Source organism: Microtus oregoni, unplaced genomic scaffold, assembly GCF_018167655.1.
Source record: "Microtus oregoni isolate MIOR12 unplaced genomic scaffold, Mior012 000021F_ref0000039, whole genome shotgun sequence".
Lineage (NCBI taxonomy): Eukaryota > Metazoa > Chordata > Mammalia > Rodentia > Cricetidae > Microtus > Microtus oregoni.
Window position 1 is genome coordinate 10,362,161 of NW_024543080.1, and position 27,969 is coordinate 10,390,129.

A 27,969-nucleotide genomic window follows, 5' to 3' on the forward strand; every position below is an offset into this window, starting at 1 on the left:
TTACTCTAATTCTCATGCTTGAATGGCAGGTGCTTTCATTACTGAGGCATCTCCCTGCCCTGCTACTGATATTTGTATATTGATTTTGTGTTAAAACATTGCTGAAAAAGCTCATTAGTACTTAGAACTATTTTTTTCATCTTCTGTACTAATAGGATCTCTTGCATATAAGATCACATGATATGCAAATACCAGAAAATGTTTTTCTTTCCTACTTGTATCCATTTTATTTCCTCCTCTTGTATTATTGCTCTAAGATTTCAAGGACGATATTAAATAAATGCACATGGACAATCTGATCCATTCCTTTATGCTAATTTCAGCAATAATATTTGTTTTTTTTTCATTTATAATGTTAGCTATAAATTTTTCATATATAGCCCTTCTTATTGTCCTTCAATTAAAAATTTCTTGAGGTATTTCATCATGAATGAATGTTGGATTTTGTCAATTTAATATTTTTATAGGACTCCTGAGTGTGGGAACAAGTGGGTCTCTGATTCTTATGCCTCCTCTTGGCGCCTCTTTTCCTCCTGTTGGTATACCATGTTCAATATGGATGTGATTGTTTTTGCTTTGTTTCATTTTATTTTGTCTTATATGGTTGCTATTTCTTAGAAGACAGTTCTTTTCCAAGGAGAGGCAAAAGATGGTGGATCCAGAGGGGAGGTGGTGAGGAACTGGTTGGAATAAAATGAGGAAAAAATATATTCAGTATATAGTCAATGGAAAAGGAACCTATTTTCAGTAAAAGAAAAACATTCTATATAATATATAGTCTACATGATCATCATTTGGAAACTTTTCTGCCTTTTTCTTTGTAAATTCTTTTTTGCTGTTGCATGAAACATACATTCTCATATAAATATTTTGCCATGAACAAATCAATAAAAATAAGCTAAAATTGCAAGATGTGTTTTCTAAGTTTTTAGTCAATTTTTTAAAAAAATTTAAACCAATGATTAAAAAGTGTTAGAAAGTCCACATTTCATGTACTAAAGAATCAGTAATATTTTTGCAGGGAGAAAATAATGTATAATGTAAATAAAAGAGTGAATTAATAAAAAGAGTATAATGCAAATTTACATGGGTTCAATGAAACTTTTGCCTCACCTTGTTGCTTCCTACAGAGGAGCTGGTTGATTTCTTCTTATTTTGTTTAGGACTTTCTCTTTGAGGCAAGATCTTACTATGGTCTCAGATTCATTGTGCAGCTGAAGATCATGTTGAATTCTGGGTCTTCAAGCCACCACCTTTCAAGGACCATTACCTGAACATGAAGTATATGGTGCTTGAATATGAACTTAAGTTTTTATTTAAGATAGGCAAGTGTTTTATTAATCAAATTACAGCCCCAGACCTAGGTTCAATTTTGATTATTCCATAAAACTACATATTGAGGGTTTCATCTCCAGATCATTGCAGGAAACATTTAGGTGGTGAGGCCTAGAGCAAGAATGTTATGCCATTTGTTCCTAGAATGAGGTGAGGAGCTTGCTGTGCCAGACATTTTCCCCATGTTGGCCAAAATAAATGTTGTCTCCTTGTAAAGTAATTATGTCAGTAAAAGGAGAATGACACAACAGGGAGAGGAAATTAGGCAATATAAGGACCATTTTGTTTGTAGATAATACCTGGCTTTTAAAAGGTCAAGGTTGGGAATTGGACGATTGAAATCAAAATTGAAAAATTCTCAATTTCAAACACATTTAACCAAAAACTTTGAGAAGTGGTTAAACCAAGACCAAATCTCCACCTGTGAATTGCTAATAGACACCATCCATTGTTGTTTGAATGTTCCCTATAAAAGCAAAGAGAAGTATCTTTCTGTGCCAGTTATAGACAGTGCATTCTTTAGGGACATTAAACTAATATCAGAGCAAAAGGTGTCATACATACAGCATTACATAAGAACAGTGAATATTACACTAAAACAGGTAAATCCGAATGCATACTTCTGGATTACAAATCAAATTCTGAATTCAGACAACATAAACTGAAATTCAGATTTTTTTCTTTACTTCTTCTCATCAAAGAGAGATTTAGGTGGCAAGACTTGGAAACTTTTACAAACTTAGACAATATAGAAAGGAATACAGAAGGTAAGAGATAGAAATATACTGTAATTTTAATTTCAACTACTTCTTACATAACTCATGATCAAAGAAAAAATTATACTCAATGAAATGAATCCCAGATAACCTGAAATAATTTTGTAAAAGTATAATAATAAATAAACTTAAAGTAACTAAATTACCCCTTTCCTTTTGAAAATATATGCGAGGGCTCTTGTTTCTCTTGCGGAGGACCAGAGTTCGATTCTAAGTACTTAAAAATTGGCCAGCTTAAAATTACCTGTAACTCCTGCTTTGCAGACCTGGCACCTTCTTCTGGCTACCATGAGAATACTCATACTTGTGCACACATGTGCACACAAACATATAAATAAATAAATAAAAACTTCAAAAATACATACATATATTTATACATATTAGTAGTAAACAATAACATTGCAAATGGTAAGTCTGAGTAGAATGTTTTCTTAGTGTCCCCAAATAAGTCTAGTCAAAAGAACATATGCCCAGTGTCTGTGGAAATGTTGTGACATATCCACTAGAGAAGACTACTTAGACATGGGTTCAAGCCAATAGTAAGCTTTTATTCACTGGCTGGAGAAAGTCCCAAGCCTTTCTCAGGTTGAGCTTCGAAGCCCAAAACCACATCTTGGATTGACACACCTCAGTTAGCAAAAACAGTCAGAAGTGTAGCTACAGAAGCTAAAAAGCATTGTTAGTACATTTAGGGACATTCCTGGAACTATGGGCTTTGGTAGAATAGGACTCAGTTCTTGATTCTTGTCTTTGTTTCTCAAGTGTTGCTGCCTATGTGCTGAGTTCCAAAGCCTGAATGTGTTCCATTCTTCCACTATGGCATCAATTCTGCTAAGATCCAGGGGTCTGTTACAAAACACACCACAGCAAATTTATTTATGACCATGACAATTAGTGTCTCTGTAACCCAAACCATATTTTCAGTGTGGAGTGCTGCAATTTGAATATGACTTATACACATGATAAACTTTGGTCATTGTAAAAAGGTTGAGAAGCAGTAGAGATTTTTGACAGATGATTATAAATTTCTCCTGGGAGTATCTACATCAGTTAGGATTAGAGTCATTCCTATAATAATAAATTGTTATGATGTAGTGAACATACTTGGCCTCTTTTGCACATATACATCTTATGTCTTATTTTTCTGTCATTTTAATATATAGACAAATCACTGTCACTAGGGATTAACCCCAGGCTGTCTGGGCTTTCCAGCTACCAGAATCAAACTATAGCATTTTTCCATATGCTATAGTATGCAGCAAGTATTTTGTTAGAGAAACATTTTTAAAAGATTTTTTGAATGATAAAACTTTAACAAATGAAATGTAACAATTTAATAATTCTATAAATAAATTTACTGTACAACATTGAACTTTAACTTTTGAGTTTCTAAATTTTATGCTATGTTGGTTTTATAGTATCAAAATTTTAAGTACAATTTAAATGAACGGATAAACAATTTTGACACAACTGCATTGCATCATCTTTATATTTCTAAGCAGAGTGTAAGCAAGGTGGTTGTGGATTAAAAAAGAGAAAGGGGATCACAAATAAACTTTTATAACCTTCGAGTCATCTGAGTTCTATGGTACCCAAGCGTCCACATGATCAAAAACTAAAAGTATTGATTTACAAGAAAACATAGAGGTTAGACTTTAACTTCTTGATTGCTTTGTTCTTAAAGTGAACCAGAGAAGAAAAACAAAATTTGCCAGAAGCACTCACATTGCAGCAATATTCCTAAGCAGTGGGTTTCAGTTCGACTGATACATACCAGGGTGTATCTACAGAGGTCACAGGACAACTTGAGAGAACTGCTTCTCTCTTTTCACCATGTGTTTAAATAAAATTGAATTCAGGCCACTGGGATTTTGGTAACAAGTGCCTTCACCAGCGGAGCAAAATTTCTGATCTGAGTCAATTCTTTAAATTGTATCTTTTCATTAAATAAAATGTAAAGTAAGGAGATAGAAAGATAGCTTGGCAGACAAAAGCACTGACTGTGCTTCCAGGACCTATGTTTTCCTTTATGGAGCTTCACTTTCTTCTCTAACCCTAGTCCCAGAGGCTCCAATGCCCTCTTCTGGCCTCCCCACACACCAGGCACACAAGTGGTACACAGTCATACGTGCAGGCCAAATACCCACACATATAAAAATAAGTTAAAGTTTAAAAGAATATATGAACTGGTTGCAAGCTTCTACACTAGCTATTGGTTGAATTGCACATGCTCACCAATGTCATTTCTGTATTTTGAGACCTAGCAATGACCACACAGCTCTCATACAGACTTTCCCAGGTTAGTGTCACTAAAAGCAAGCTTTTCTGTGCCATTAGCAAATTCCCACCCCTAATTCCAGCCATGTAGCTTCTCCACTGGCTTTCCGTAGAGAGTGCCACCAGAATCCCACCCAAACCATCTCCACGCTTCTAGACATAAATCCTGACAAGCAGTGCAGGCTTTGTCTGGAAACCTCAACAGAATCTTAAACTTCAATGCCATACCAAACTCCAAGGCCTAACTCCAGAAGTGTAATTCTTAGAAGAGCCCACACTGAATGAAGCAGGCTAGAATATTTCATCAGATAGAAAACAGATGAGAAAAGACTAAATGCCCACATCACAATGCAAAAACTCAAATATGAAAGATCAAAACAGTATTCCATCCCTTTAACACAATAGTCCTATGGAAATGCTCTCCAATGAATGCTTCTTAGATGACCCACAGGACACAGACACATTCAGCTAGGGAAGATTGCTTAAATACTTCCTCTCTTGGCAGATCTCATAGTATTTTCTGGAACCGTTGAAGTCAGTCTGCAGGGAGAGACTTACCAGTCAAATCCAGGTAGAATCCTCTGAGTTCTGTGTCCTTAGTGTGCAATGTCTTTAGAAATGGGGTCCCACCCTACACCCTTAAGAGGCAACCAAGGGATGCATCAGTAGCCTATGTTTGGGGAGAGTCACTTGGACTACCCTAACCAACCATTTGAAATAAGGATGTCTTTGTCGGGTTTTCTATTGCTGGGATGAAGCACCATGACCAAAATCAAGTTGGGAAGGAAAGGATTCATTCCGCTTACATCTTCATACCACCGTTCATCATTGAAGGAAGTCAGAACTAGAACTCAAATATGGCAAGAACCTGGAAACACAAATGGATGCAGAGGCTACGGAAAAGTGCTGCCTACTGGCTTGTTCCATGTACTTTCGGTCTGCTTTCTTATACAACCCAGGACTACCAGCCCAAGAATGGCATGATTCACAGTGAACTGGCCTCTCCCCCATCAATCAATAATTTATTTATTTATTTATTTATTTATTATGTATACAGTATTCTGTCTGTATGCCTGCAGGCCAGAAGAGGGCACCAGACCCTATTTCAGATGGTTGTGAGCCACCATGTGGTTGCTGGGAATTGAACTCATGATCTTTGGAAGAGCAGGCAATGCTCTTAACCTCTGGCCATCTCTCCAGCCCCATCAATCACTAATTAAGAAAATACCTTACACCTGGGTCTTATGGAGACATTTTCTTAGTTGAGTTTCCCTCCTTTCAAATAACTCTACGTTGTGTGTCCGGTAGGAGCCTAGGCAGTTTGGATGCTCATCTTACTAGAACTGGATGGAGGTGGGGGTTCCTTGGACTTTCCACAGGGCAGGGAACCCTGATTGCTCTTCGGGCTGAGGAGGGAGGGGGACTTGATTGGGAGAGGGGGAAGGAAATGGGAGGCGGTGGCGGGGAAGAGACAGAAATCTTTAATAAATAAACTTAAAAAAAAAAGATTAGCCAGAACAAAGGAATAGTGTGCTGGAAGGAAATTATGACTGGTACTGAAAACCTACCCAGCTTCCTGGGGCTAGTGACATTATTGACCTTAGGGGGAAAAAAATCTACTATTTCCACTTTGCTAAGCAAACACAATTCCTTAATACATTCTAAACCTTATCCTTATACCCATATGTATGTTTGTGTTTTAGTCAATGTTGCTGTGAAGAAACACTAAGATCATGGCAACTCTTATAAAGGGTTAAATTAGGGTTGTCTTACAGTAGTACAGAGGTTTAGATCATTGTCATGACATTATGGCAGAAAGCATGGCGGCTTGCAGGCAGACATGGTTCTAGAGAGGTAGCTGAGAGTTCTACATTCAGATGTGAAAGAAGCAGGAAGAGAAAAAGAGACGCTGGACCTGGTTTTAGCATTTGAAATCCCAAAACCCACTCCCAGGAACACACTTCCTCCAACAAGGCCACAGCTACTTCAAAAACTCACACCCCTAATAGTGCCAAGTTCTTGGGAACCAAGTATTCAAGTATATGACCTTATGAGGGTCATTCATATTCAACCCCCCACAATATGACTGCCACACTTTACAATAGAGAACCACCGCAGAAAAGCGCAATTTTGCATAATACAAATAAAAAGTTCAGAAATTCCTGCGCCAATAAATATGTTTACATCACAGTTCCTGTAAATACAGTTCAAGGAATATGATGAAAGAGTAAACACCATGATTATAAGAATCAGAATACCAGGTGAATACCAGAATACTATGGTGAAGCAGGCTCTCCTAGAATTGCCTGCATATGCAAACATGAAACCATGGGAATATCAATGACCTATTAATGTAGAAGGGATGAAATTTTCTGTTTTCTACTGACTCTAAGAAAGCACAAGCCAATATTTCTGCCTCGCTCTCCCTTTTTTCTACTTTCCCTGTCATATCTGAGTCTAGTGACCCGTTTCTCCCCTTTAACTGTTGTGATACCCTCCTTATATTATAAAGTTCTTTATAGGCCAGCAGCTGAATCTAAGTAGCATTTACATCACCTACAGCAACAGTCACACAAACCACTCTACTAGAATAATATTTGATTTTATCTGTATTTGTCCCTTTTTGGACTACATTTACATAGATGACTTTTTTTTCCCCTGGGAACATGAAAACAAATGTCTATTAAGATCAGAAAAGGCATTGATGAAAACCCAAATTAGTAATTTCACTCAAGTGTGGCAAGGTGAGTCAAGGAATTTATTGGATTATTGCTGTGACTTATGCTTATTGTTAACAAAAAAACTAATGGGCAGATAGCAAGACAAAAAGAGATTGGGTGAGACAGCCTGCCACACAGAGAATGATAGAAGGAGGAAGGGTAGAGTCAGGAATGTCAAGGGAGACAAAAGTGACCTGCCAAATGAGCCAGATGTACATAAGATGAAGTAACAAGTCACAAGTCACGTGGCAAAGCATAGATTAAGAATATAGGTTAATTTAAGTTGTAAAGACTAGTGAATAATAAGCCTGAGATATTGGCTGGCCTTTGTAATTAATATAAGCCTCTGAGTGATTATTTGAAAGAGGCTGTGGGACAAAAGAACTGCCTACATAAGGCACCCACCATTTGGATCCACCTAAGACCCGAAAAGGCTTTAGAAAGGTTCTAAATACAAAGAAATGAAGCTGCAGTGAGTTTTCTAGGCTCTCATGATAGCCATATGGTGTATAGACACATCTCTAAACAATTGCCCATGAGATGGAATCAGACACCAACCACCATAAGCTAAGTAGCATGGCAGATTTCTGCAATGTCTCACATGGGCCACAGTACAGAGAGGTGTTTATTGGTCGTTGCCTTATACTTGAGCTGAAAGCATCAACTTGCTGCACAACAGATTTGAGGTTTTTCTCATGCAGACACAAAAGGTTACAGATACACAGTAAGGACATATTAAAATGGGAAAAAAACTCTAAACAGGTTACAGTGTATTCAAAAATTACATTGGGAGAGACAAAAAAAGAGTATATAAAAAAATAATTTAACAGTAAAATAGTAAAGGCCTTTAAAAAATAGAGCCATAAAAACACAATAAGCGGCAAAATGATGGATAATACACAGAGTCTGGATTCTATATGTTATTGTGTTGTCTTTAAATTTTTTGGATACTAAGACACATTGGATTATGGAAACAGCTGGATTAAGTTAACCCATATATTTTAAGAATATTTTGACTTCAAAATTTAAGTCAAAAAATATGTTGCATTTGGGGAAGAGGTTATGCTTTTATTTCCATAAGAAATAAAAGCTTGTGTGTGCATTCATTCCAGTTTAAGAAAAATTAGGATTGATCAAGTAAGACCCCCCCCCCGAAAAATCTCTGATGTGAGCCAATAGCTCGGATGACCCACCATCTCAGAACCCCTCTGTTTCAGTTTCCTCTGAGCTCTACAGCCAAAACATCTTCAAGGCACCTGGTAAAGATGGTCCAACCACATGGACTACTACAACTGGGACTTTATCATTATCCCAGTTTTCTCAAGATTCCCCAAATATTACCAGGACCCCAACTAACATAAAGTCATCTAGAAAACTACTCCCAAACTCCCAAAACTTGAGGTATGAGGGCTTGGTTATTCAATAGATTATAAATGTTTGTCATTGTTTAGGAGGAATGGTTACAAATTATTATTTGCCATGGTTAAAAAAAGTCTAAAGCATGATTTCTTGGTAGCAGCATTGTCTCAGGTGAGCTCTATTTGCTAGAGGCAAGCAGAAAAGTGGCTCTTCTAAGAGAGGCTTCCTGACTTAGTGTTAGCAGCAAAAACCTTGCAGCTCTTTAAACAGGACCACTGGTATGCTTCTTGGTGGTGGCATGTACCTAAAAACTCCACAGAGTTGTGGAAAAAAAACATGGCTCCCACCAGTACCTCTGCCATGAAGCTAGGCTCTCAGAAAGCCAAGGAGTAGGCTGATCCAGCTACCAAAGATGCAGCTTTAGTCCTAGCCATATCACTTAGCAAATTAAAAACTTGTGTAGTGAGAAAAAAAGAGATATACAATAAAGACAGATTTGGAAAAAAACTCTATATGGTTTACAGTGTGTTTAAAAATATATGTACGATTGAGAAAGAAAGGAAAAAAGATAGAGAAAGTTTGACCTGAAGAAAGACATTCATGGATCTAAGACATACATGGATCTAATCTACATGGGAAGTAGACAAAGACAAGAGCTCCTGAGTAAATTGGGACCATGGGGACCATGGGAGAGGATTGAAGGGGAGGGGAGAGGAAGGGAGGGAGAAAATAAAAATGTATAACTCAATAAAAATCAATTACAAAAGAAAAAATGAGAGTAGTTGGGTGTAGTGGCATATGCCTTTAATCCAAGCACTTGGGAGGACAGAGGCAGGCAGATCTCTGTGAGTTCAAGGGCAGCCTGGTCTACAGAGTGAGATCCAGGACAGCCAAAGATACACAGATACAAAGATAATTTTCCTTTTGTCTCCAAAAAAATAAAAATAAAAATAAAAGAAATAGAATAAAAAAGACATGTAAAGATAAAAAATACACAGGAGTCTGAATACTGTATATTATTATGTTGTCTTTGAATTGTTTGACTCCTGAGGAAAGAGCAACAGTTGCTAAAAGACATTTGATTATAAATGCTGCTAGATTAATCCAACATATATATATTGAAAATGCTTTGACTTCAAAATTTAAGTCAAAAGATAAGTTACTTTGGAGAAGAGGTTTTGCTTTTGTTTCCACAGAAAATGAGAAGCTGTGGATTCATTCTGGGGGGGGGGGGCAGTTTCATCAAGAAGGATCCCCTGAAAAATCTTCAATGGAAACCGATGGCCCAGATGATCCAATGTTTCAGAGCACCTCTGTTGCAGTTTCCTCTGAGTTCTACATCCAGAACAGCCTCAAAACTGCTGGCTGAGATGATCCAGGCTCACATAATCCAGTCAGTACTTGACCGTAATCCTAATTGTTCTTAAGGTCCCTGTAAGATTATTGGTGATCCCATCAGCAGGAAGTAGCCTAGAAAACAATGCCTATATTCCTCCAAAATGGATTATGGATGTTTGTTTTTGTTTAGCTTGTTGGTTACAAGTTGTTTTGGATGATGGTAAGGAAAAAAGCTAAACAAAGGAGATTCAGAGCTCTTGTTTTGAAAAGAAAACAAAGGGAAGTACTGTGGGCTAATGCTCTTGTACCTTGTAAAGATTTTTGTCATTCATATTGGTTTATTAAGGCCCTGATTGGCCAGGAGCCAGAGAAGTATAGATGGGGTGACCTGACTAGAACAACTCTGGGAAAAAGAAAGACTCAGTCTATAATCACTACCCAGACCCAGAGGAAGCAAGATGAAAATTCTACACTGAGAAATGATACCAAACCATGTGACTAAGCATAGATAAGGATTATGGTTTGATTTAAGTTGTAAGGGCTAGCTAATAATAAGCCTGAACTAATAGAACAGTATATAATTAATATAAGCTTCTTTGTATTTCTTTGGGACTGAATGGCTGTGGGACCAGCTGGGACAGAAACTTCCATCTGCACTCCTCTCCTGAGTATTATAGGGCTTCCTCCTTCTTCCAGGAGGAAATGCAGCAATTTGATTATAACATAATTCATTATATATAATCATGAATTTAAAAAAGCACCATTGTCTAAAAAATGCTGATCTACCCATACCCTGTTTTATCTTTACTGTTATGAAAATAAGTAGGAGGTTCTCAGTTGTGACTCCTCCTATGGCTCTAATATTATATTTAAGACAAGATACTTGCACATGGGAATCATTTGATCTTAGCTGAATAGTATCAGGCACCCAAAGAAAAGGGGACAAACAAACTTTGTTAACCTTGAGTTCATGTTTCATGTTTGTATTTACACATGACATTACACCACCAGGCTTATCAACTCATCGATGTGTTTTGCAGTTACAAGTTAACTTCTTGGTTGATTCAGCTTTGCATAAAAGCATGAAAATTTGTGAAGAATGATAGATGTCAAAAGTCTTCTATTTCAGCGAAATGTCTGTGAAACAGATTTCAGTTTTTCTGTTGATTCAGCTGATATGCTCCTTTAGACTTGGAACTTGTGGAAAAGTACTGGTGTGGCCCACAGAATACAGCCATTGGATAAATATAAAAGTAATTGTGGATGAACTTGTGCGGAGAGGTCATGAAGTGACTGTTTTGACATCTTCAGCTTCCATCCTTATTGATCCTAACAGTGACTCTTCTATTAATTTTGAGATTTACCCTGTACCTGTGAGTAAAGAGGAGCTTCTATATACGTTTCAATCATGGATAGCTGAATGGACACATGACTTTCAAAAATACCCCTTTTGGACATTTTACTCAAAGTTGGAAGAAGTCTTTAGTAACTATTCTGATGTCATTGAAAGCTTTTGCAAAGCTTTAGTTTGGAACAAGAGTCTTATGAAAAAACTCCAAGAATCTAAGTTTGATGTCATTCTTGCTGATGCTATTGGTCCCTGTGGTGAGCTGCTGGCCGAACTGCTTAAGACACCTCTAGTGTACAGTCTCCGCTTCAGTCCTGGATACAACATTGAAAAGTACAGCGGGGGTCTTACACTCCCTCCTTCCTATGTGCCTGTGGTTCTCTCGGAATTTAGTGACCACATGACATTTGTGGAAAGGGTGAAGAATATGTTGCAAGTGCTGTACTTTGACTTTTGGTTTCAAACATTTAAAGAGAAGTCCTGGAGTCAGTTTTACAGTGAAGCCCTAGGTAAACTGTCTTTCACTGCTATACTGAAATCCTGGCTTGTTACATCTTTGAATATGAGTGGGGGGGGGGAATATAAACTCATAGAATGTGGTTGCTAATTGTAAGTTGATAAAGTAAAATAGCCTCCAAACAAGGTAGGCCAGCTGTAGAGTTGTTCAGGACACTCCAGAAATTACTAACTTTGCAAACTGAAACAAAGATTTCTCTTGGTATCATTTTATTCTATGTTTGTCTTAGTGTAAGAAACTCTAGGTTTCATTGAATGCTTTAGTGACTGTAAATATATACACTAAGGATAAATAATTCACTTCTATGAATATCTATGTAGCACTGAAGAAAATATGTTCCTTTATAAAAGTTACTTCACTTACAAATTAAAACATTTATCTAGAATATCATGAAAGGTAGAGTTTAAGTCTTCTTAGATGCATAAAACTTATGAATTAGAGCTTAAAATTTTGCTACAAAATGAGGATATTTTTATTGTTTTAATACCTATACATTAAATAGAAATAGCATCCAAATTAAGACCAAAAATAACTTAAATGTTAATTTTTAATGGAAAATATCAAGATGTGACTTTCACACATACAACTGTTAGTATTGCTAGTGCCTTATGATGAACCCAGTATAGCAGGAGTTAAAAGGAATTTAGTCACACGTTACAGATTATCACAGTGCATTTGAAGAAACAAAGATCAAGAAACTAGCTTAAAAAATCTGTAAAGGACAAGTAAAATATTTTAAATTGTTGTCAACTTTATTTCAACTTATCTCCAGAAATCACATGCTATATACCAAACAAAATCCTTTTATCATTGTATATTTTTACTTGTTTTTGTGATGTAGGGAGACCCACAACATTATCTGAGATGATCGGAAAAGCAGATATATGGCTCATTCGAACCTATTGGGATTTGCAATTTCCCCACCCATTTCTACCTAACTTTGACTTTGTTGGAGGACTCCACTGCAAACCAGCCAAACCATTGCCTAAGGTAACCCTATGTTGTTTCCTTTGATAAATTGCTTTGTCTTTTTCACAGAAACAATTCTACACCACTTTTCAAGATGTTTGGTTTCATGAGAGATATAAAAAGTGGATTAGAACGCTCTGCGAATTGACATATACATTATTTTGATACTTTAACACATGTCTCTGTCTCACTACTGTTAAAAATGTCAAATCCTTGTAGAATGTGGTCAGTGACTTAAGGACATTTACGTAACTCATAAAAAGGAATTTGTACTCTATTCAAGAACATAGAATAAATGCCAAAGACATATGTTGAAAACCTAAAAAACAATAATAAATTTCTCTAACAGAGAGAATTTATATTCTACCTGAACAGATTATAAGCATGAAAAAATATATACAGTATAATAAATGTTGTGTATTGTGTTATCAGAGAGGGACAGATATGTTGAAGAAATATTCAAAAGAGATCACAAGAACTGTCCTAAAATCCTTGCATAGCTACAGGGACCTGGCCGGTGTACAGGGTTAGATGAAAGGATGAAAGGGAGAAGGATAAAAGCCTACAGACAATTGCAAGAACTGTTGTCAAAAACTTCACACTCAGCTAAGCAGGAAGGTAGTGAGGCAGACAATGTTGGAAAGCTACATCTAGGAGTATCCCACATGCCCTCTTGTCTGTCTCCACTTTGTTATAGTCTTTCTACATTGACATTTTGCTGGTGGTTTGTTTTTGTCTTTGTAGTTTCCACTTATAAAGGGAAACAAGGCTTCTGTTTCTGAGTCTGGCTTATTGATTAACATGGTATCCTCTAATTAATAGCTATTTTCCTGAAAATTATACAGTCCTAATATTTTTACTATCTGGGTAAAACACAATTATGTATATATACTAACACTCGTTTACACATTTGTCATTTGAAGACTATTTATGCTAGTTCTATATTTGAGCATTGTGAATAGTGGTATAATAAACATGGTTATGTGGACTTTTTGCCCTTATGACTATTTCTCTCAGATCTATCATCCAAGAATGGCATAACTTAACCGTCTGTTTAGATCAAATGTTATTTGTATGAAGAATCTTATGTCCTTCATATTGGTATCATTTCACAATCCTATCTACAATAAATATATGAATTCTTGATTTCCATAATGTCTGTGTGAGTATTTGCTATTGTTTTAATTTTTGTAACTTTCATGCTAGCTAGATTATGATGGACAATCAACATATTTTGAGTTTCATTTTCCTAATAGCTAAAACTATTAAAATTTTTTCATGTAATTATAGGCTACTTATAAAAATGTAATTATTTCTCTGCTGAGAAATATCTCGCTTGGATCATTTGTCTATGTTGAATGAATTCTTTTTCTTTTGATGTTTAGAGTTTTTAAATTCATCTACACTCTGGGCATGTTTTAGATTTTTCTCCCAGTTTTTAAAGAGTCTCTTCATTTTGATGATATTTTTCTGTGTTGTTCAGAAGCTTTTCCTATGGAGTAGTCTCATTTGTTAATTCCCAATTTATTTCCTGGGCTGATGGGGTTCTAATCAATAAATTACTGTCTTTTTCAATGTCCTGGAGTTTTCTTAAAGGGATTTGAACTTTTAGTTCCAATTTTCATCCAATTTGAGTAAAATTCTCAGAGTGAGAGAGGATTCTATTTTCAACTTGTTTGTGCAGGTAAATGCAATTTTCTGTAACATTCTTTAAAAGGGCTATCTCCAAGTTGTATGTACAATTTGAACTCATTTGTCAGAATTATAGAAGAGTTGTAAGCTTATTTCTCTTATTCGGTTTATATGTTTGTTTTCTTTTTACTGGCTACTTAAAGAATTTTATACAGGTTTTTTTTTTGGGGGGGGATCATATTCAGTTCTCCCAACTTCTCCCAAATCCACCTTTCATCTTTACCCAATCTGATTGTATGTTTTTTTTTCTTTTTTACACCCTTCTAGTCAAATTTGTACTTCTTATGTACTCTTGCATGTATGACCTTCTACTTGGAGGTCATCAGCATACTAAGGGCAATATTATTTTAAAAAAATGACACCATCTCACCCAGCAGCCATCAATTGCTAGTAATTCCTTAACTAAGGGTAGAAATTCATGTCTACCTCTCCTTTCCATGCTATAATCTTGTCTTGCTTGAACTTGCACAGGACTTATGTATGCTGAGAGAGAGAGAGAGAGAGAGAGAGAGAGAGAGAGAGAGAGAGAGCAATCACAGAAATAAAAATAAAAGCAGTGAACTAATAATCAATAAAACCAAAAATGCCCAAGAAAAACAAATTGGGGGGGGGGGGGGCTGGAGAGACGGCTCAGTGGTTAAGAGCATTGCCTGTTCTTCCAAAGGTCCTGAGTTCAATTCCCAGCAACCACATGGTGGTTCACAACCATCTGTAATGAGGTCTGGTGCCCTCTTCTGGCCTGCAGACATACACACAGACAGAATATTCTATGCATAATAAATAAATATTTAAAAAAAAACAAATTGAAAGACAAAGCCAGCAAAAGAAAAAAATCATGTGGTTTATTTTCTGTTGACCAAATGGTTTCTGCTCTGGGATATGGATGATTTACTCAGTGACACTCCATTGGAGAGAGCTGTCTTCTCCCCATTTGCTGTCAGGTGTCAATTACAAATAACTTCTTAGTTAGAAATGGAAGTCCATGTCCATTTTCATCTATCAGTGCTGGAACCTCATCTGGCTTGAACCTGTGCAGGTCTTATGCATGTTGCCATAATCTCTGGAGTTTATATGTTCATCACTCTTACTGTGCCTGGAAGACACTGGGAAATCATCCATCCCTTCTGGCTTTTACAATATTTCTGCTTCCTCTTTGTGTGATCTTTCCTAATGATCATCTAAATTTCAGTGACATTTCTAGCAACATTACTCTTTTATCTCTAATTTACTTATTTTGGTCATTTGCGCTATAGTACAAACGTACTCTCGACAAATATTGAGTATCAAAGCAATGGAAATCTTAAAGTAACTCTAGTTATTACATTATTTCCTCTCACAAAGTCTGTCTTAGTCCTTTAGACAATGCTTCCTAAGCTGTTATTCATTTGTGGTGTCACATCTTTCTTTGTAGGAAATGGAAGACTTTGTTCAGAGTTCTGGAGAACATGGTATTGTGGTGTTTTCTCTGGGTTCAATGGTTAAAAACATATCATCTGAAATGGCCAATATAGTTGCATCTGCTCTTGCCCAGATCCCACAAAAGGTGAGATAAGTCTACTGAATGCTGAAAGGATTTAGAAGGGAAAATTTCTGTGTGAAAATTAAAAAGAGGAAATAAAACAATGAGAAATATTATCTTGGAGCTGAAGAGATGACTTAGGGGCTAAGAACACTGGATCTTCTTCCAGAGAGCCTGAGTTTGATTTCTAGCACTTATATAGTAGCTCACACCTGTCCCCCACTCAAGTTCCAGGGGATCTAAATGCTCTTCAGATCTCCACAAGGCATGTTTTATAATGCACAGAATTACATGCAGGCAAAACACCCAAATACATAAGATGATACAAAAATGTTTGTAATGAAAGAGGAGGGGGGAAGATCTTCCCAATGGCTGATGTAGGAAACATTTTTTTTAAAGGGGTGAAAATAGTTCCTGCCCTGAAACAAGCCCAGGATTATAAAATTATAAATGTATCTACAGGAACTCTGCTTCTAGCACATCAGGTGAACATTCTTTCTCGTTGGGGAAAGAGAAAGGAATTCACGGTGAATTCAGGAATAAGTCAGTATTGGCACAGGAAGAATCTAGCAGCTCCTGACTCACTTTCTGAAAGCATCCATCTTTGGCTGTTTGTGAGCAACATTTACCCTATTATTCGATAATGATTTTTCCTGTTCATCAAGATATTTTTATGCAGACATAATTTCTTTTCTTTTATCAAACACAGAGCATATATTAGGTGAAGACAGACAATTTATATTCCAGTTTGTGGGGGTAACTTGTATTTCAGTACTCAGGTACTGGACATGAAATTATTTAGAGCAATAGAAACCATGCTTAAAATTTTCCTATTAATATTTTTCCTTGGGTAGTCCTTAAAGATTCATCTGAAACTAAGTAAATACACTTCCTAGTAATAAAAAATTATTCATCATAGTAGTAAATTATGTCAATATGATATTTTACGCATCAAGCTAAACCTATTATAATGAATAGTATAAGGAAGATGGGAATATTGGTAAAATTATGTGTTCATGACTCAAAAGGATATAAATTAATATTGAATTTGTGAAATAAGACCTAGGATTGTACATACTATATACATAATCATAAATTATTACTAATTGTCTATAGTTTTCCCAATCAGAATTATATTAATTTACTAAAAATTCATGTAGGCTTAAATTTGTCATTAATCATCAAACCTGTATAAATTAATATGATTAAATATGATGCTCAAGTTATTATAAAGCTGTGTACAGAAAATGTATTATTTATTTCTGTCTTTTAACATCTCATACTATTTTAAAATCCCCTCTTAATTTCATCAGCAATCTTCTGAATAATATTCAACTGAATAATCTCCTTACTTCTCCAGAATCAAAATATACCAAGGAGTTGGAATTTCTATAATTCAATAAGGTATTTTCTATGTGTAACAGGTTCTGTGGAGATTCGATGGTAAGAAACCAGACACCTTAGCATCCAATACTCGGTTGTACAAGTGGATCCCCCAGAATGACCTTCTTGGTAAGGCAAAGGTCAATAAAGAAAAAGAACAACAGATATTGAAGATAGTAAAAAACCAAACATTTATATTTATTTCCATAAATATAAAATGGAAAAGAACTGCCTATAAATGTTACCATTTTGTTATTCAAAATCATCCTCTCTATGTCTAGAATCTGAGTATCTTAACTTCAGCTATAATAACTACCCTTAGAATCATCCAGAGTCTGTATGAATTTCCTCTTTGTCTTCTATGTCTTCATTTTTCATTATCTTTTGTTCTTCTACAGAAATATTTCAAATGCCACTGAGAATATAAGCCCTTCCTGTTTCAACACTGACTTTGCATTTTCTGTGCAAACAAATGTACTTACTATCTATACCACAAAGTGTGTAGTGGGAATTTTAATTGGTCTTATTAATAAAAATTTAGAGTAATCTATCAGAGGTGAAAACTGAAGGATCAGAGAACCAGAGCATCCAGCCACTAAAGTTCTTACTTCTACCAATTCTCAGACTGAAGGGACGATCTTGTCTCCATGCATCCTCAGACTGCATGCTCAGACTCAGACTGAATCCTCAGACTGCCTCTCAGATCCTCTCTCCTCCCACCTTTTATTCCTTCCTCCAGCCAGCCATATCCCTTCCTGTCTACCCTCCCTAGTGTTGAGTTTAGAGGCATGTGACTCCCGAGTGCTGGGATTAAAGGTCTGTGCCACCACTGTCTGGCCTCTCTGTCTAACTAGTGACTTAGCTCCACACTCTGATCTTCAGGCATGCTTTATTTGTTAGATTACAAACAAATATCACTACAAAAGGGCAAATGTATTTCATAAAAACTATAGATTGATCAGCCTTAGATTACACTATTCACCATCCTAGTGACTATACACTACACATACCAGACCCACTGTCACAACTATTTCTATATACATAGTCTAATTGATTTTTGAGTTTTAGTGTAATATTTTAATAAAAATTTTGCACAATATATTTTAGTCAAATTAAACCATCAACTCCATTTACCTTAATTCATCTCAGATCTATCCTCTTTCTCCCACTCAACCACATTTTTTCTTTCTTCTTGGTTGTTATTATTGCATCTGTACATACAAATAAATATACAAATACAAAATTCTGAGTAAATTCAGTATTCCTGCTATATTTTTAGACACACCATTTGGTTTTGAATAACAAAATTGGGGTCATACCTGGGGAAAAATGAGTCTCAGCAGTTATTAAGGGTCTGTGCCTCTTTATTTGGGAACAAGGCACTGTGAAACAAGGCATGTCAACTGTTGTATTCAATGTACTGATCTTTTTTCTGCCACCATAATGTTGAGATTCAATGGTTGCAGTCTCCCTGTACTATATGAAGACTCAATCTCAGAGTAGACATTCTTGTCCTATGATTCTTACACTATTTCCACCCCCTCTCCTGAAATATTCTCTGAACGGTACATATAGGAGGGTTGTATTATAGATGCATTATTTGGAGATTTATGCCTCAAGGTCAGTTGTTCTTTTCATTTTGACAAATTTGGCTTTCTAGAATGATCTTTGTCTGCTGCAAAAATAAGATTCTTTGATTGGAGCTGAGAACTACACTTAAATTTGGGTATAAGGAAAAGGATTTCAAATGCAATTAGAAATTACACTTGAAAAAGTGAGTTCTTCTCTATGGTCAGAACCTCAGCGGAAACTCATACCTGGTAGTATAAAACTAACCCCATGAACTTTTTCCCATTGGATTTTTTTACCTACAATCTTCCTTTCGTTTTCTTATATGACAATCTTGTTTTCATTTTTGCACATCTTAAGACACATAGTACTTCTTCCAAATAATCTTCTCTTACCTCTCCAGCTCACTGAAGAGCTTCTTACTAAGAAAGCCCACAGCAGTTTCACTGCAAATTTGTGGCTATAATAATATGTTTTCTGTGAGAACAGCCCCCTCTGAACCCTTATCTTTCATTTCCCTTTCACATTTTAATAAATAATTGTGCAAAAATAATTCTAATTGTAGGTCATCCAAAAACTAAAGCTTTTATAGCTCATGGTGGAACTAACGGCATCTATGAAGCAATCTATCATGGCATTCCTATTGTTGGTATTCCATTGTTTGCGGATCAACCTGATAATATTAACCACATGGTGGCCAAAGGAGCAGCAATTAGAGTAGACTTCAGCACATTGTCAACTACAAAGCTTCTTACTGCCTTGAGGACTGTCATTAATGACCCTTCGTGAGTATAACTATTTTTGATTTGAGTTTTCTTTTTTGAGTTAGGTTATAACACCAAGACTGGCCTTGAACTCATAGAGATCTTCCTGCTTTATCCTACTGAGTTCTGGGATTTAAAACATGTGTCATTATGCTTGGTATATATAACTACTTCCATTAAAATATTTGGAAATATTCTTATCATAATCATATTTATTTTAAGCCCAGTTGAAAGACAATAACCGTGAAAACCTCCCAATCAATTATTTTGCATATCTGAAATATATGATTATTTTCAACAATGATGAGTCTGAAATATTCTGTATATATAAATAATGTTTCAAATATACATCTATTGGTTGCAAGGACACTGTAAACACGACAGAATATATATAATAAAGTAACTATGAACTTTAAAATTAATGAAAGAATGTTTAAATATTTACCCATATTTTCTGAAGCTGTAAAACTTTTGGTGAAATTTTATTTTATTTCATTATTGTTTTTTTAACAGGATCTCATTTTGTAGTACTAAGATGGCCTCATAGTCAGAGAGATCCTCTTGTCTCTGCCACCCAAGTGCTCAAACAAAAGACATGTTCTACCAACCCTGCAATAGACGCTGTGGTGACTAGTTGTGACAAAATGTGTTCTAAATTCAATTATATGACATCTCAAAAACCCTTAGAATAGTTTAGGTCATTTTATCACTCTAAAATAAATATGAGTCTCACTGAACACATAGCCAACATCTAAGGCTTCTAAGCCAGTGGTGTCAACAAAGGAACCTAAGTTAGTTGAAAGTTATGTTAAGCCCTGGACAATGAGATAAAAGCAACCATACTGGAATGACAGTCAATAATAAATTTGTAACATACCCAGGGAACATCACTGGAAGGTTCAAGGCTTACCAGAAGATAGATGTACCTAATCAGAAAGTCAAGAGGTCAAACAATAAGAGAAAATGCTGCTGGTTCCTACATACACAGTCTCCAAGTCCAGGAACAGGATTAGACTTATTTTTTCATTTTGTTGAGAATTCTGGTGCAAGTTCTATGCAAAGAGGAATCATATTTCTAATGTTTTCAAAATATGAATCTACATGCAGATTGAAATTAGGAAACAGAGATAGGAGAGGAGAAGCTGAAGCAAGAGAGAAGATAAACAACGGGACACATTGTCTCTGTAACACACTTGTAAGACAGTTGTAAGACAATTCTATGTATACTTCACTTAACGACCTAATAGCAAATGTTACATGTTCCTCACACAAAAAAGATTTGCATCTCATTGCTAATTTTCTCTTGCCAGTTTGGAAAATATTGCTGAACTGTAAAAACACCGATTAAAAATAAACATTTTATGGGGAATAAAGCAAAATCAGAGCCAGCATTTGTAACTGAGGTGCTGGTGCATGCAGGCAATCCCATCAGTTGGAAGGTGGATAGAGAAGTTCATTAAGTGGTCCAAGGTCAGTGTAATCTACACACCAAGTTCAGAGCAAACTAGTACTACATGAGACTATCTCAATAGTCCTCCATGCCACCTCATAAAGCAGAAAAATCTGTGCTTAATTTTGAGCCACTGTGGGTATTTATTTTGCAAATCAGCAAATGTTAGTGAGCTCTGCAAATTAGTTTCATTTTGATTTAGTTGTATACATTGTCCCTTCAGGTACAAAGAGAATGCCATGAGACTGTCAAGAATCCAACATGATCAACCCATGAAGCCTCTGGACAGAGCCGTCTTCTGGATTGAGTATGCCATGCGCCACAAAGGAGCCAAGCACCTTCGCCCAGCACTCCATGACCTCGCCTGGTTCCAATACCATTCTCTGGATGTGATTGGGTTCCTGTTGGCCTGTGTGGCAGCTGTGGTATTCATCATCACAAAATGTTGCCTCTTTTGTTGCCGTAAGACTGGCAACAAGGGTAAAAAGAATAAAAAAGAATAGCTGCATTGAAGCCAGGAGAATCTTGAGAGATGGGCCTCTCGCGGCTGCTTCCAGCAAGAAGAGGCTGTGATAGCAAATCATTTCCCTCTAAAACAAGACAGTTTCATGGCATCACTAAAGATTGCTTTCATGTATTTCATATGTTTAAGACAGTGAAAGATTTCATGTCAAATATACACTAGGGGATTGTGTAAACAAAATCACATGTTCTGTTTAGAGTGCTTTGATGTAACTGAGGAGCTATCCTCAACAACCCTCATTGAGCTTACCTGTGGTTTGCAAAATTCTCATGGGCAGAAAATGTATCTAAATACCAGATATGTTCACACATGCCAAGCCTTCTCTGCCTTTGTTTGCTGAACAATTTCCTTTCTTGTTTTTACTATGCATAAAGAATAGTGTTCAGATTACAGACTTTTGAAATAGACTAACTTGTCTTTGCAAAAGGAAAGCCATTGCTTCTGGTTATTTTTCGGTACACAGACCTCACATCCTTTATTTCCTAAAGGACCTGTGATGGAGGTCACCCTCCTCCAAGCAGAGGTATTTCTCCGTGGCATTCAAACAAGCATTCCTACCTGCTTCTGCTAAATTCTACTACTTGGGAGGTTGTGAACTTGACAAGATTATTTTTTCACTTTCCATCGTATCCCTTAGTCACAACTGACCTCGACACTATCACTCTAATTTCAGTCTTTTACATAGATTTGAGCTGTCAAAAGTTCCATTTCCTCTCATTTATGGAGAACACATGGAAGACAAGACCACAATGATTTAAGTTGCATCATCACTTACCAAATATTATATTCCAAATTTAAAATTACCACACAGATTCACAATTTCTTCTGTTGATTTTGTTTAATTTATTCATTCAGAATTTCTTCCTTAGACTCAGTGAAACATTAAATTCATCCTTCATGACCATATTCCTACCTCCCACCGGGTGTCACCTAATAGGTCCCAGTTCCAAAATTCTGTTCAATTATTTTATTTTTGATAACCCAGTAAATCCAATTAGTATTGTCTATAGATGCATGCATGCATTCATGGGAGGGAACATTGCTGAATCATGGCCAATGAGCCAGTGTCTGCCAACCCCCATAATAATGACTTATCATGTCCTAGAATCTGATTGCCAATAACTCTTTATTTACAGGTGGAGTATTAAGAGCTCCTCTCCATTTATTATGGAATTTTGGTCTCCTGATTTTATGTCAGTCCTGTAAAGCTGACAGATTCTTTTGGTTTATGACATGTCAAGAAGGAAGTATTCCACAGCACTTCTCCTCAACATCGGCTTCTTAACGTTATTTCCCCATTTTTCCACAGTATTCCTTGAGCCTTAGCATGGGTCTGATCATTCTCAATCATTTGAGTTGTAAGTTGTAAGTGTACATTACAGATTGGTTCCCATTAAAACAAAAACCTCTCAAACAAAGGCTGAGAACAACCCAAATCAACGGCTATTAAAATAAGCCTTTAGAAGGTAATTTGTTAACATGATCTTTAGCAAAACAGCAATAGTAGGTTCCAAGCTAGAATTGTCTTGACTTTTAATCAGGTTTATGGTGTCAGGTACATTCCAGTGGAGTGGGGCTAAAATCCAATTAGAAAGTAGAGAGTTATCCATCTAGTTAGCTTCAGTTGTTAACTTGACAAAGCCTAGAATCATTCAAGAGAAATGTCTGCTCTATTGGCAAGTCTGTAGGAATAGATACGGATTGATGGAGGATGGTCCAGTTCACAGAGCTGACCTAATATAGGAGGGACCATCCCTGTGGTCCTGTCCACAGCAGGTTGAGCCCTCCTACATCATGATGTTCCTGCATTGAATAAGGAAGCTAAGTAAGGATGAGTCTGGGACTCACACAACTCCAACTTTATCTGGAGGTCTTATCAGCTACTGCTCTGATATAGTCATGTATCATCATACCACCATCAGATTTCATTTCTATTCCAGTTAGATAAAAATCCAGGAATCATAAACAACAGGAATAAAACAGCAAATGATACTCAGTTCATACCATTGTGAAAGCCTATTTCACTCATTTGCATTTCCAGTGACAGCTCACACCCACCATATATTATGCTCACCCTGGACAGAGATCATGTCTTCTTTAGATATCCCTACTTCACAGAACAATGTGATACTCAGGAAATAGTTTTATAATGAATTTAATAATCTTTTCTATAATCTGGGTATATTTGATAAGTTTCTCATGAGTAGAATAAAATTCTAAATGTAAAAACAATACTATCCTAATCTAAGATTGTTTAGATATAACTTGATAGTGCTGTTCTAGAAATGGAAAGAATGAATCAAGATGTAGTATGATTTCTGTATGCAGATGACATGAATTTATTAAGAAACACCAGGTTAGTCTATCTTATGACCCTGATCATAGATAAAGATTACCTTTATGATATAAAAAGAGTCTCTAAGATGTCAAACCCCGGTCAAATACTCCATAGCTGAACCTCCAGAGAAAAAGTTCATGCTGGCAGTGTGGCCCAGAAAGCCGTGTTTTCAAACCGTGTGGGTTTTTTTCTGCTAAAGCTGAATCAGGAAAACTTTTCTTAAAGGAGCTGCTTCACACTGACAGAAAAACAGCAAGAAGCGGTCTTAAACTCTGTATTTTTGTGTCTAGATTTCCTTTTCAAACTCTCTCAGGTTTTAAGTGGATTTATCTGGCCATGTTAGAACCAATTTGTTGTAGGAAAGGTGCTTGATGGTTCTCAGGTACACGGCTAGCTTAGCCCTGAAATAAACACACAGAAACTATATTCATTAAATAACTGCTTGGCCCATTAGCTCTAGCATCTTATTGGCTAACTCTTACATTTTAATTTAACACATCTCCATTAATCTGTGTATCATCATGCGGCAGTGGCTCACCGACAGTGTTTCAGCATGTCTTACTCTGGCAGCGTATCCATGGCATCTCTGACTCCACTCTTCTTTCTCCCAGCATTCAGTCCAGTCCACCCCACCTACCTAAGTTTGGCATCTCTGACTCCACTCTTCTTTCTCCCAGCATTCAGTCCAGTCCACCCCACCTACCTAAGTTCTGCCCTATCAACAGGCCAAAGCAGTTTCTTTATTCATTAATGGTAATCACAGCACATAGAGGGGAATCCCACATCATTATGATTAGCTTTTAAAATCTTAATACAAAAGAGTGGAAACAATAGTTATCACTATGTAAAGAAGACAGCAGAGTAAGCTACCAGAATAAACTACAAGAAGCCAAGTCTCCAGATAAGAGCAAAACAAAGAAAATCTGTATCTAGCACATGATGTGACTCCACATGTTGCAGAAAAATAATGGTTTGTGCAGTGCAGAACCAAAAAAAAAAAAAAAAGAATGAACCTACTGCCATCCTAATCCCCAAAATAATCACACATTCTGAAATGGACTCCTGCAGTGGTGAGCACTGGATTTCAAAACAGTCAAGAGTACTTCTGCTCCAATATAAGCTGAGGTGAAATTAATTAGATTTTATCAACAACAAGAAGGAAATCCTGTATGAAAAGCACATGCACTGAAATTAGAAACAATCTTACTGCCGATATAGAGCTGAGCCCTTCATCCATAAACTGTTCACATAATCAGAGTTCAGAAGCAGCAGACACCTTATTTAGTGAGAATAAAGTGAACCCTGTGACAATATTTCTGTCATACCTGTAGAGAATACTGATCCTCAAAAGAATGGAAAGTTAATTATGATCAGGTTGACCAGGAAGCATCAGTAGTGGATAAGGATGGAAAAGAAGAATATCTACAGCTACTACAGAATGTCCTACAAAAGAGAGATGAGAAAGCTGATCAATCAAGAGCCCCTGCTCCTTCCACACCCAAGGCAGACTGTGATCCCCTGTGTCTAAACACCAGGGCAATACAACCAAGCTGATGCAAGGAATAAATGAAATAAGGAACAGAGCTGAAGCTGCCCAAGTGAGCTCCCCATAGGTTTGCAAACAGATTATGCCAGAGTCCCCAAGTTACAGAACAGAGCTATAAAGACAGCAAAGACCAAAAGAAATCTTTGCTTACAAGGGTTAAAAGAACACTGATTGTTCACAGGCAGAAACATGTCTGATAACACACAGAGAATCCATACGGAGAGACTAGTACTGGGGAGCAGAGTCAGCAAGAAAATCACGCAGACTTCTTTTCAGTGGGATAAAAGCTACTTTTAAAATTTCTTTTTGTTGCTTTTTCTACTCTATTCTTTTTTCATTTTGTTCTTCTACCATGATGTCTCTCTTCTTTCTCTTTCCTGATGATTTCCTTTCCTTTTTCTGATGCTTTCCTTCTACATCCTGACTTCTATCTTCATCTTTCCTGGTATTTTCCTGTCTTCTTTACTTTTTCCTTTACAGCTTTTATGCTGCAGCAGAATCTTTCAAACAATATAAAAGTTATGGTGTGGTTACATTCTATTTATTTATTTTTAATTATTTTTTAAAAAAACTATCTTTTTACACTTTACATACAAATCCCAGTTCCCACCCCTCCCCTCCTCTCTTTCCCTCCACCTTCCCCCCCATCCCACCCACCATCCACTTCTCAAAGAGAGTAAGGCTTCCCACAGGGACTCAACAAAGTTTAGCACATTGTTTTGAGGCATGACCAAGGTCCTGCCTACTATATCTAGACTAAGCAAGGTATCCCTCCAAAAATAATAGATTACAAAAAGCCGGAACAAGCAGTCAGGATAAATCCTGATCTCACTGCCAGTGGCCTTACCATCGGCCTCAGCCATACAATTATCACCCACATTCAGAGGGCCTAGTTTGGTCCTATGCTGGTTCCCTCGCTCTCATTCTGGAGTTTTTGGGCTTCCATTAGCTCAGTTAAGCTGGTTATATTCTATTTTATAAATGAATGATTATGATTAATAAAAGAAAAAACACCCTGTTTTAAATGTCCCTTAAAATATTAAACATTTTATGTATTATAGGTAAAAAACAAATTATCCCCAAGAACCTACATACAGTGAAATATTTACCTTTTAGACCTCTCATAGATCAGGAGCCTTTCAGCCATAACTGTTTACATACACAGTAATATTTATAAATGCCAGAAAAACAGGTTAACAGTTTCACTTTTCATATTTCAGCATTCAGGTCAATTACCTTAACTAACCATCCCCTTCTTTGTTTTCCAGTGGCATGAAGTCATCATTTAAAGCTTTGTTTAGCTATGAGGTACACCAAAACATGTGAACACATTTTCCAGTATCAAAAAGAACTTAAACCATTCCCTGGGACTTGGGTGTTTTTCTTAATCATTAAACTAAACAGTCATTTATAAAGCTCCACATGGGACACTCATAAGTTTTAGCTGTGTGACACTTCTTTATTCTTATTTTCTATCTTCTGCAGCTTTATCAGATGCTGGAGAAATACTATATCCTACCTTTTCCTATGTTAATTTTTCTACTAAACTAACCTCTATCATAATTCCTTATTATATTTGTTAGAAACCCTTGATCATCAACATTCTATTAATTAACACTATCATTGTATGTAATCATCACTTCAGATAAACAGTACAGCTTAAGAGGAAATCATCTTCATAATAATTCACAGTTGAGAATGTCACATAGAATGGGACATTTCTATGAGATGATCACACACTACACTAAAGACCATGGTGATCCCCCCCGCACACACTCACGCCATGCCAATACCAGAGAAAAATGACAGCCATGGAAAGGCACAGAGGGTAAAGAGAGACATTCTGAAGTCAAAGCCCTTGAGGTTTTGCTTATCTGAAAGTCACCCATCAGTGGCTTCTTTTCTAGTGTGCTGAACTCCAGAATTCGAGTGCCACCTGCTCATCCTCTGATGTGGCCATGGGTGATAGCAAAAGCAGACTCTGGCTCCTTTCTGCCAATATTTACATTCAAAGCAATCCTGAGCAGAAACCAAAGGTCATATTTGATGAGCTCAAGTAGGTTCAGGTTGGTGTGCCAATTCCAAAGTTCAATTTAAACACCCTCTTTCTGCCTTGGTTAGCACATAATTCCAGACTTTGCACATCTAGAATATAAAGGCATATTGACCCATTAATTTTTATACTGCAGTTTTTATTTTATAGAATTTGCTTCATAATGGGATCATAATCCCTCTCCAAGTCTACTTGTTTGGAATTGCATTTTAGTTCCCTGTGGGACTATATTTTATATAAAATAATTTACAGGCAGGCCACTAGGCAGATGCAACCCTTCCAAACAAGTAAGAGAGCCACCTAACAAAGGCCAGGATGTATTGTTCATTTCTCCTTTGTTAAAAATGTAGATTGCCTGGGGAGAGGTGTTTGCCAAAGCTGGTGACTAAGTTGCAGATGTTTCCCTGGCCCAGTGTCCCCCAGAAAGAGAATATTAATGAGGATCCACCTTGGTTTACCTGTGGGGATAAAACATGTTTTGTATAATAAACAC

At 36.5% G+C, this 27,969-nt stretch overlaps 1 protein-coding gene across 1 annotated transcript; it reads left to right on the forward strand.

Annotated features, from left to right (window-relative positions):
• Positions 1-10,928: 10,928 nt before the first annotated feature.
• On the forward strand, positions 10,929-21,946 carry LOC121460758 (UDP-glucuronosyltransferase 2B1). The gene is made up of 6 exons (XM_041671302.1): positions 10,929-11,662; positions 12,512-12,660; positions 15,743-15,874; positions 17,275-17,362; positions 19,368-19,587; positions 21,240-21,946. Exons 1-6 carry the CDS (start codon positions 10,939-10,941, stop codon positions 21,517-21,519), a joined length of 1,593 nt encoding a protein of 530 aa, XP_041527236.1. The 5' UTR covers positions 10,929-10,938; the 3' UTR covers positions 21,520-21,946.
• The last annotated feature ends 6,023 nt before the right edge of the window (positions 21,947-27,969 follow it).